Here is a 12,117-nt window from a genome sequence, read left to right as displayed (position 1 = left end):
TTTCCTAATTCTGCTTTAATTTAGGGCCTGTTCATTCACTCAACACATACTTATTGGGCATCCATCACAGGCCATGCGGTGTGTTTGTCACCAGGGATATTCTTGCCTCACAGACATTCCAGTGTAGAGGCAGAAGCAGACAAGTCTACATGTAGCTATAAAGCTTTAAGTTTATGACAGAGATCAGAATACGAATTACCAGGAAAGGGCACCTTTTAATTTACCACATGTTTGTCTATCCTTGGAAGCCACCACAGTAGTTTTACAGTTTTCTTGGGTAATCCTTTGATTTTGCTATTTCCCACCTACTTGCTATCTAAAAATCTGATAAATACGGAATTGTAGGCTTCACAATAATCCTATGAGGTAGGTATTATTATCATTCCCATTTTATAGACGCCGAGATTGAGACTCAGAGAGGTAAATAATTCACTTGGCTACGGAAGTGGCAGGTAATAGGGCAAGCATTTGAATTTTGTTTGTATTATTCTATAGTCTCTGATGTCAGCCATTAATCATGACCCTGACCAAGTTACTTAGCCTCTTAGGAGCTCCATTTCTACATGCGTGAAAATAAATGTTCAAAATGTGGATGTCTCTAAGACCTAACATTCTACAATTAATGAATAGTGACTGGTGGTGATAAAAAGTAAGTTCACATGCCTCCAACAATGGTCAAACTTTGCCCTATTGGTTTTCATCACTCTTACTCTCCCATCCCATGTTCCAGCCACACCCAGGTCCTGGCAATTTTTCCAGTCCCAAGCTCCATGAGCCTACGTGCCTAGCTGCTGCAGTAAATTTTGTCCCTTCTACTTCTGCTATGCTTCTGCCATTTCATATTCCCATATTTTCCTGTCTTATGTGCACATACGATTTGATAGGGATGAACCAAAAGTCTTCTGCTTTGGTCAAAAAATCAACTGAGTGCATATAAGATGAGAAATACTAAACTTACTTGCAGTTCAATTGAAAAATGGAAATAAAAATTAAAATATAAAGTTAGCTAGTGATTATAACAGAAGAGAAATAGACTCACAGATATAGAGAACAAACTTGTGCTTACCAGAGGGCAAAGGGAAGGTGGGAGGGGCAAGACTGGGGTAGGAGATTAAGAGGTACAAACTACTACATATAAAATAAATACGCTACAAGGATATATAGTATGACACAGGAAATATAGCCAGTATTTTACAATAACTATAAATGGAATATAGTCTTTAAAAATTGTGCAAAATATGTTGTATACCTGAAACTTATATAATATGGCACATCAACTATACCTCAATAAAAATATAATTGAAAAAAAATTTAAAGTAGGGGCTAGTTCACTATGGTGAAGTAGGAGTAAACACAGGATGCTTTAGTATAAGTCTAGGAGAGAAAGGTGAAAGTTCCACTCTGCACAGAACATACTGAAGGGATTGGTGCTAAGTTGTGAACACTGTAACTTAAAAAATTAGAGATAAAATCAAGTTGCATTAAAATATGGCTGACATATATAAAGGATCTCAAAAACACCTGATACATATCCAATGGGAAAAATATTTTAAAAAATAATAATGGTACTAATATGGTGCTAGAAGGGTGGTTATCCCTGGGATGGGATTCACTGGGAGGGGGCGTAAGGAAGCTGAAGGTGTTGGAAATGTTTTATGTTTGATCTGGGTGAACTCACGTAAAAATTCATTAAGCTGCATACTTAATATTTCTTCTTTATTATATTTACGATAACTTTCAATACATTTAATAATACTAATAAGGACTTACTGTATAACACAGGGAATTCTACTCAATATTCTGTAATAACCTATATGTGAAAAGAATCTGAAAAAAGAATGAGCATGTGCGTATATATATATATAATGTATATATGTATTCACTTTGTTGTACACCTGAAACTAACACAGCTTTGTAAATCAACTGTACTCCAATAAAAACTAATAATAAAAAAGAAGATGTGGTACATATATACAACGGAATACTACCCAGCCATAAAAAAGAAGGAAATAATGCCATTTGTAGCAACATGGATGAAACTAGAGATGATCACACTAAATGAAGTCAGAAAGAGAAAGACAAACATCATATGTTATCACTTATATGTGGAATCTGAAATACGGCACAAATGAACCTATCTACAAAACATAAACAGACTCATGGACATAGAGAACAGACCGGTGGTTGCCAAGGGGGAGGGGGGAGGAGGGGAGGGATGGAATGGGAGGTTGGGGTTAGCAGTTGTAAGCTATTATACATAGAATGGATAAACAACCAGGTCCTACCGTATATCACAGGAAACTATATTCAATATCCTAAGATAAACCGTAATGGAAAAGAATACAAAAATGTATATATATGTATAACCCAATCACTTTGCTGCACAGCAGAAATTAACACAACATTGTAAATCAACTACACGTCAATAAAAAAAAAAATTCTTCCCCAAAATGGATACATTTCTGTCATTTGTAATGTATGTAAAGGAAAAGTTATAATATATGTAAATTGTAAAAATAAATAAATAAATAATAATGCCAAGCATTTGGGGAAACACATCACATTCTGCTGGAGTATATAAACTGGAACAATTTTCTGGAGGGCACTTTAGCAATAGATATCAAGCACCTTAATCAGCTTCTTGGACCATGCTTTGCGAATGAGTATAGCAACTACAGTGTCTCATTAATTCAAACTAATTGGGTGAGGAGTAAATGGTAGGATATAACATGCTTGTAAAGGACATTTACAGCGAAAGAGATATGAGTATAATCCAGGACACTTAGGAAGTTCCAAAAAAGCTCATACAGTCTTCTTTGTCGTATTTTTTAAATAGGAAAGACTATTTTGGGGGGCGGGGAGGTATTTTTAGTTAGGCATAGGATGCACACGCATGATAAGAAAACAGTAGGTTCTCTGAAGTAGCTCAATCTTTCTGCACGCACATTGGAATTCTTTCTTTATTAACAAACCTTACCCTTGCCCATGGAATAAAAGCAGTCTTTAGTTCCATTCAAATAATCCAGGATTTTCAGAGATAAGGACCTCTTAAGGTCTTTGGATGCTCTCTCTCTTTTTTAGTAATATAATTCTGAGGTTGGGCCACGCATGGGGAATATTGGAGCACACAGGGGTGCAAGGTGCCGAGTAGATGTGGGGCATCTCCGACGCTCAGCTCTTACCGTCTGCAATGAAGTGCTCGGGCACATGCAGAGTCACCTTCACAGTGAGTGGACAGGACATCTGACTGCCACACACCATGGCCAGGATGCAGGAGCTCACAGCGATCAGCATCAGGGCCGTCTTGTTCACTGGGCTTTTCAGCAAACCTAGTAACATAAACACACACAAAGATACATAAGTCCATGAGGTGAGGAAACAGGAATAGCATGGAATTTGGGAATTCTGTTGTTTTCCAAATGAGAAGCTGGAAAAACAAACCACATTTTCCAACCTCTGTGCTTGTAGCGACAGCTCAGTGGTCCCCTGTTGGGTCTTTGTTTAACTCTCTGCAAAATTGGCTTATTTATCCCTTTTGGTATAGACGAAAAGAAAAAAACTTCCTCAAAATTGTGGCAATTCTTACTCTTCCCCTCTCAATTAGGTTGGTCATGTTTGATAATATTTAGAAGATACTAAACTTTCTACTCACTTTAGAAGCAACCGAGAAGATACTGTGTTGTTGAATTCATAGAGCCTAGGGAAAGGAGCATGGGCTTTGGAGTTTGACCATCTGGGTTCAAATTTGGCCTTCAGCCCTCATTGGCTGTGTGACCTGTTTCAATTTCTGAAACTCGGTTTTCTTATGTGCACGATGAGGATAATAACAGACAGCTCACAGGTGGTTGTGATGATCATGTGTGTGGCATAGTGTATATACAATGTCTGCCATCTAGAAGGGTTTCACGGACTTTGAGGCCAATCATTTCAAGTTAATTTCCCAAGCATCTACTGATGACCTCCTAGGTGAGACACACATAGAGCAGAATAAGAATAGTTCTTGCTCTGCAGGAGCTTACAGGCTAGGGGGCAAAGGTGGACTTATCCACAGCTAATTAGAATCCAAGGCAAGTTGTGCTAAGAGCTAGTAGAGAGGGCACAAGGGGAGTTTTGCCTGGGAAAATTAAAGACAATTTCACGGTCACAGTACAATGAGTAGATTGGATCTGCCTGGCAAGGAGAGTGCTGGGCCAGCAAAGAAATTCTAAGGACTATATCCTGAGCCCCCAACGAGTCTCATTATTTGGCTTTACTATTCACATCTAATGTCAAGGCTTTGATTAACACGTCTAGAACAATGCTTCCCAAATTTCTATTATCCACTCTGCTCTTATTTGGAGCAAACCTTTATGCCCAAACCTCCCGGACATCTCTCTCTGAATATCCCATGAGTATGACAAAACAACATGTTCAAAACTGGACGCATTACCATCTCCTTAAATCCTCTTCTTCCTCCTTCTCCTGGGCTCCCCTAAGTATTGAAAGCACTGCCATTTAAACTGGCCAGAAACCTAGATGTCAACTTTCAGTCTTCTGTCTTCCTCCTTTATAGCAACTAAACAGCATGCAGTCCCGTGTACTCTATGTCCTTAGCATTTTCACCTCTTACCCCTGATCTCTTCTATTGTCTGTTTGCTTGTGAGATGAGGGAGGTGTAGGCACATCTTCCCATCTAACTCCATGGTGGAACCCCCTGAGCTGTTATAGAGCAACTGGCCACAGGATGTGGTCCACACTGATTAGCCTGGCATCTGAGGCCTTCACAGTGCGTCCCTACATTCATCCTCCTTGCTGCTCTCTCCTACCCAGCCCACGAGCTGGCAGGGCTGCATCACTGCAGTGATGCCAAAGTGAGCGCTCTTCATCATGTTAATATTAGCATAGGAGCTATTTCTTTTGCATAGAAATCCACTTGTTTCCTTGTTTCCCGTCACTCACTGAGATTAATCATAAGTGTAAATCCCTCTCCCTCTAGGGAGAAAGACTGCCTACATTTGTTATGCTTCCTAAAATATCTTATTCAAACACTAGAATCTAGTAACTTGATGGTAAATTCCTTCAGGGCAGGCACTGCGTCTTCAGCTCACCACGGTATCGCAATGCCTACCACAGTGTCTGCAATGTGGTAGCATCTCAGTAAATGCATCATATCTTCCAGAAGGGCTAATAAGTATATTAGCAACCAGACACAGGCACGGAACTGTCAAAAATCATGCCAACCATAGACAACCAACACTCCCAGATAAATGGACCCTAAAGGAACAGGAGCCCCTGACAGCCCACTTTTAGATTTTTGTACGGATACCTATTTTTCTTAATAATCAGTGAGCTGCTTGAGGGAAGGGATCCCATCTTTACCATCTTTATGTCTCTCCTGCCAGGTTCATTGCTCAGAACCTTAAATTGCTTAATTTAAGAATAGGGGCTTTGTGGACAGCTGACAGGAGGCCCGTCTCCTCAGGATCTGCTGGGTCTTTGGCTACTGGAACACGCAGGGCTGAGTCCATGCTGATGGCCCGGGCTTCAGGACAACCAGGGGTCGAGTCCACACTAACGGAAGTTGGGTCTCCTCAGGACCCACTGGGGCTTCAGCTTTGGGAAACTGTGGGGTCCAGTTCTCTCTCACAGGACCCTGGTCTCCTCAGGAACTGCCGGGAGGTGATGTTGTTAAGGGAAAAAGGGTAATCGTAAGACCCAAGACATGGTAGCTATTAATATACTCCTCCCACGGTGCCTCTTAATATCATGTGGACTCCTACAAGGGAAATAAGTATCACAGCTTTGGTTGAACTTTGTCTGGCCGTGTGGCTGACACGGTCTTGGTGCTCCAGCCGGGTGCCAGGCCTGAGTTTCTGAGGTGGGAGAGCCGAATTGAGGACACTGGTCAACCAGAGACCTCCCAGCCCCACATAACATCAAACGGCGAAAGTTTTCCCAGAGATCTCCATCTCAACGCTAAGACCCAGCTCCACTCAACGACCAGCAAGCTACAGTGCTGGACACCCTATGCCAAACAACTAGCAAGACAAGAACACAACCCCACCCATTAGCAGAGAGGCTGCTTAAAATCATAATAAGGCCACAGACACCCCAAAATACACCACCAGAAAGACAAGATCCAGCCTCATCCACCAGAACACAGGCATTACTCCCCTCCACCAGGAAGCCTACACAACCCACTGAACCAACCTTAGCCACTGGGGACAGACACCAAAAACAACGGGAACTACAAACCTGCAGGTTTCAAAAAGGAGACCCCAGGCACAGAAAGTTAAGAAAAATGAGAAAACAGAAAAACACAGCAGATGAAGGAGCAAGATAAAAACCTACGAGACCTAACAAATGAAGAGGTAATAGGCAGTCTATCTGAAAAAGAATTCAGAGTAATGATAGCAAGGCTGATACAAAATCTTGGAACTAGAATGGAGAAACTACAAGAAATGTTTAACAAGGACCTAGAAGAACTAAAGAGCAAACAAACAATGATAAACAAGACAATAAATGAAATTAAAAGTTCTCTGGTAGGAATCAACAACAGAATAACGGAGGCAGAAGAACGGATAAGTGACCTGGAAGACAGAATGGTGGAATTCACTGCTGCACAAGAGAATAAACAAAAAAGAATGAAAAGAAATGAAGACAGCCTAAGAGACCTCTGGGACAACATTAAATGCAACAACATTCGCATTATAGGGGTCCCAGAAGGAGAAGAGAGAGAGAAAGGACCAGAGAAAATATTTGAAGATATTATCGGTGAAAACTTCCTTAACATGGGAAAGGAAATAGCCACCCAAGTCCAGGAAGCGCAGAGAGTCCCATACAGGATAAACCCAAGGAGAAACACGCCAAGACACATAGTAATCAAACTGGCAAAACTTAAAGACAAAGAAAAATTATTGAAAGCAGCAAGGGAAAAACGACAAATAACATACAAGGGAACTCCCATAAGGTTAACAGCTGATTTCTCAGCAGAAACTCTACAAGCCAGAAGGGAGTGGCATGATATACATAAAGTGATGAAAGGGAAGAACCTACAACCAAGATTACTCTACCCAACAAGGATCTCATTCAGATTTGATGGAGAAATTAAAACCTTTACAGACAATCAAAAACTAAGAGAATTCAGCACCACCAAACCAGCTCTACAACAAATGCTAAAGGAATTTCTCTAAGTGGGAAACACAAGAGAAGAAAAGGACCTATAAAAACAAACCCAAAACGATTAAGAAAATGGTCATAGGAACATACATACAAATAATTACCTTAAACGTGAATGGATTAAATGCTCCAACCAAAAGACACAGGCTTGCTAAATGGATACAAAAACAAGACACATATATATGCTGTCTACAAGAGACCCACTTCAGACCTAGGGACACATACAGACTGAAAGTGAGGGGATGGAAAAAGATATTCCATGCAAACGAAAATCAGAAGAAAGCTGGAGTAGCAATACTCATATCAGACAAAATAGACTTTAAAATACAAGAGACAGTGTTACAAGAGACAAGGAGGACACTACATAATGATGAAGGGATCAATCCAAGAAGAAGATATAACAATTGTAAATATTTATGCACCCAACATAGGAGCACCTCAATACATAAGGCAAATGCTAACAGCCATACAAGGGGAAATCGGCAGTACACAATAACAGTAGGGGACTTTAACACCCCACTTTCACCAATGGACAGATCATCCAAAATGAAAATAAACAGTAAACACAAGCTTTAAATGATACATTAAACAAGATGGATTTAATTGATACATACAGGACATTCCATCCAAAATCAACAGAATACACATTTTTCTCAAGTGCTCAAGGAATATTCTCCAGGATAGATCATATCTTGGGTCACAAATCAAGCCTTGGTAAATTTAAGAAAGTTGAAATCGTATCAAGTATGCTTTCTAACCACAACGGTATGAGACTAGGTATCAATTACAGAAAAAAATCTGTAAAAATTACAAACACACAGAGGCTAAACAATACACTACTAAATAACCAAGAGATCACTGAAGAAATCAAAAAGGAAATCAAAAAATACCTAGAGACAAATGACAATGAAAACACCAAAACCCAAAACCTATGGGATGAAGCAAAAGCAGTTCTAAGAGGGAAGTTTATAGCAATACAATTCTACCTCAAGAAACAAGAAACATCTCAAATAAACAACCTAACGTTACACCTAAAGCAATTAGAGAAAGAAGAACAAAAGAACCCCAAACTTAGCAGAAGGAAAGAAATCCTAAAGATCAGATCAGAAATAAATGAAAAAGAAATGAAGGAAACTATAGCAAAGATCAATAAAACTAAAAGCTGTTTCTTTGAGAAGATAAACAAAATTGATAAACCATTAGCCAGAATCATCAAGAAAAAAAGGGAGAAGAGTCAATTCAATAGAATTAGAAATGAAAATGGAGAAGTAACAACTGACACTGCAGAAGTACAAAGGATCATGAGACATTACTACAAGCAACTATATGCCAATAAAATGGACAACCTGGAAGTAACGGACAAATTCTTAGAAAAGCACAACCTTCTAAGACTGAACCAGGAAGAAATAGAAAATATAAACAGACCAATCACAAGAAATGAAATTAAAACTGTGATTAAAAATCTTCCAACACACAAAAGCCCAGGACCAGACGGCTTCACGGGTAAATCCAATCAAACATTAAGAGAAGAGCGAACACCTATCCTTTTGAAACTCTTCCAAATATAACAGAGGGAGGAACACTCCCAAACTCATTCTACGAGGCCACCATCACCCTGATACCAAAACCAGACAAAGATGTCACAAAAAAAGAAAACTACAGGCCAGTATCACTGATAAACATAGATGCAAAAATCCTCAACAAAATACTAGCAAACAGAATCCAACAGCACATGAAAAGGATCATATAACATGATCAAGTAGGGTTTATCCCAGGAATGCAAGGATTCTTCAATATAGGCAAAGCAATCAATGTGATACACCATATTAACAAACTGAAGGATAAAAACCATATGATAATATCAGTAGGTACAGAAAAAGCTTTTGACAAAATTCAACAGCCATTTATGATAAAAACCCTCTACAAAACAGGCGGAGAGAGAAACTACCTCAACATAATAAAGGCCATATATGACAAACCAACAGCCAACATCGTTCTCAATGGTGAAAAACTGAAACCATTTCCACGATGATCAGTAACAAGACAAGGTTGCCCACTCTCACCACTATTATTCTACATAGTTTTGGAAGTTTTAGCCATAGCAATCAGAGAAGAAAAAGAAATAAAAGGAATCCAAATCGGAAAAGAAGAAGTAAAGCTTTCACTGTTTGCAGATGACATGATACTATACAAAGAGAATCCTAAAGATGCTACCAGAAAACTACCAGAGATAATCAATGAATTTGGTAAAGTTGCAGGATACAAAATTAATGCACAGAAACCTCTGGCATTCCTATACACTAATGATGAAAAATCTGAAAGAGAAATTAAGGAAACAATCCCATTTACCACTGCAGCAAAAAGAATAAAATACCTAGGAATAAATTTACCTATGGAGACACAAGACCTGTATGCAAAAAACTATAAGACACTGATGAAAGAAATTAAAGATGATACAAACAGATGGAGAGATATACCATGTTCTTGGATTGGCAGAATCAACATTGTGAAAGGACTATACTACCCAAAGCAATCTACAGATTCAGTGCAATCCCTATCAAACTACCAATGGTATTTTTCACGGAACTAGAACAAAAATCTCACAATTTGTATTGAAACACAAAAGACCCCGAATAGCCAAAGCAATCTTGAGAAAGAAAAATGGAGCTGGAAGAATCAGGCTCCCTGACTTCAGACTATATTAGAAAGCTACAGCAATCAAGACAGTATGGTACTGGCACAAAAACAGAAATATAGATCAACGGAACAGGATAGAAAGCCCAGAGATTAACCCACGCATATAAGGTTACCTTATCTTTGATAAAGGAGGCAAGAATATATAGTGGAGAAAAGACAGCCTCTTCAATAAGTGGTGCTTGGAAAACTGGACAGCTACATGTAAAAGAATGAGATTAGAACACTCCATCACACCATACACAAAAATAAACTCAAAATGAATTAAAGACCTAAATGTAAGGCCAGACATTATAAAACTCTTAGAGGAAAACATAGGCAGAACACTCTATGACATAAATCACAGCAAGATCCTTTCTGAGAAATGGAAATAAAAACAAAAATAAACAAATGGGACCTAATGAAACTTAAAAGCTTTTGCACAGCAAAGGAAAACATAAACAAGATGAAAAGACAACCTCCAGAATGGGAGAAAATATTTGCAAATGCAGCAACTGACAAAGGATTAATCTCCAAAATTTACAAGCAGTTCATGCAGCTCAATATGGAAAAAACAAACAACCCAATCCAAAAATGGGCAGGAGACCTAAATAGACATTTCTCCAAAGAAGATATACAGGTTGCCAACAAACACATGAATGGATGCTCAACATCACTAATCACTAGAGAAATGCACATCAAAACCACAATGAGGTATCACCTCACACCGGTCAGATTGGCCGTCATCAAAAATCTACAAACAATAAATGCTGGAGAGGGTGTGGAGAAAAGGGAACCCTCTTGCACTGTTGGTGAGAATGTAAATTGATACAGCCACTATGGAGAACAGTATGGAGGTTCCTTAAAAAACTAAAAATAGAACTACCATACGACCCAGCAATCCCACTACTGGGCATATACCCTGAGAAAACCATAATTCCAAAAGAGTCATGTACCACAATGTTCGTTGCAGCTCTATTTACAATAGCGAGGACATGGAAGCAACCTAAGCATCCATCATCGGATGAATGGATAAAGAAGATGTGGCACATATACAATGGAATATTACTGAGCCATGAAAAGAAACGATATTGAGTTTTTTGTAGTGAGGTGGATGGACCTAGAGACTGCCATACAGAGTGAAATAAGAGAAAAACAAATACCATATGCCAACACATATATATGGAATCTAAAAAAAAAGAAAAAAAAAAGGTTCTGAAGATCCTAGGGGCACGACAGGGATAAAGATGCAGACGTAGAGAATGGACTTGAGGTCATGGGGAGGGGCAAGGGTAAGCTGGGACGAAGTGAGAGAGTGGCATGGGCGTACACATCTTTTTACATAAAGATGTAAAAAAAACCAAAAAGATGTTAAATAAATAAATACATACATACATAACTAAGTAAAAGAATAGGGGCTTTGTCTTTATTGCCAGTCTTAGAATAAGGCATAGCCTATGGTAGGGACGATTCATATACTTGTGGTTGCTATAGTTGGTAAATATTAGTTGACTAGAAGAGCAGTTAAGATAAAAAGATGGTTGTGCTATCAGGGGACAGAAAATCTCTTAACTTAAAAGGACCACATAAAAAAAGGAACACATTTTCTCTCTCATCTGGGAGCCACAAGAAGCTGTTTCAAACTCTGATAATATCAACAGTTTCATAACTAAACAGCAGAAGCAAGCTAACGTCAATGTTTTCTACCAGAAAGGGTATGGACTAAGCGTTGTTGCCTCGCATAGGTCTTTCCTTAAAAAGTCAACATATGGGGCTTCCCTGGTGGCGCAGTGGTTGAGAGTCCTCCTGCCGATGCAGGGGACACGGGTTCGTGCCCTGGTCCGGGAAGATCCCACATGCCGCGGAGCGGCTGGGCCCATGAGCCATGGCCGCTGAGCCTGTGCGTCCGGAGCCTGTGCTCCGCAACGGGAGAGGCCGCAACAGTGAGAGGCCCGCGTACCGCAAAAAAAAAAAAAAAAAAAAAGTCAACATATGACTCCTAGCCTAGATATCTAGATATTTAACATCCCACCCCACCCCCCGACCCCCGTTCCCAGATAACAGCAGCAGCACTGAGTTTCCAGTCTCGACTCTAAGGAGGCTGATTTCAAGAGAAAGAACGTGTAAACATGAGTCCAGCAGGAACAAACTCTTGGGAAGGTGAACCAGGTCCAGAGCGTGAGATGTGAAAGGTGGTTAGAGGCGCCTGGCATTGGGGAGTGGACTCCCTGGAAGGACAGTAGTGCCCTGTGAGTGTCCAAGAAGGCATCTCTCAGACTGGCCCAT

At 39.7% G+C, this 12,117-nt stretch overlaps 1 protein-coding gene across 3 annotated transcripts in view; it reads right to left on the bottom strand.

Annotated features, from left to right (window-relative positions):
• The window catches only part of ASTN2 (astrotactin 2), a gene marked incomplete at both ends in the record, with an annotated part of 911,329 nt that overhangs the window by 530,451 nt on the left and 368,761 nt on the right, over nt 1–12,117 (bottom strand). For all 3 annotated transcript variants that reach the window (XM_082657265.1, XM_082657266.1, XM_082657267.1), the window contains one exon: nt 3,183–3,329. In XM_082657265.1, the coding sequence (XP_082513391.1) occupies nt 3,183–3,329 (147 nt within the window). The remainder of the gene's footprint in view (nt 1–3,182; nt 3,330–12,117) is intronic.

The sequence above is a fragment of the Grampus griseus genome (genome assembly GCF_964374135.1).
Source record: "Grampus griseus genome assembly, chromosome: 6".
Taxonomy (NCBI): domain Eukaryota; kingdom Metazoa; phylum Chordata; class Mammalia; order Artiodactyla; family Delphinidae; genus Grampus; species Grampus griseus.
The sequence above is the reverse complement of the archived record's forward strand: the minus strand, read 5'-3'. Positions and strand labels throughout refer to the sequence as shown.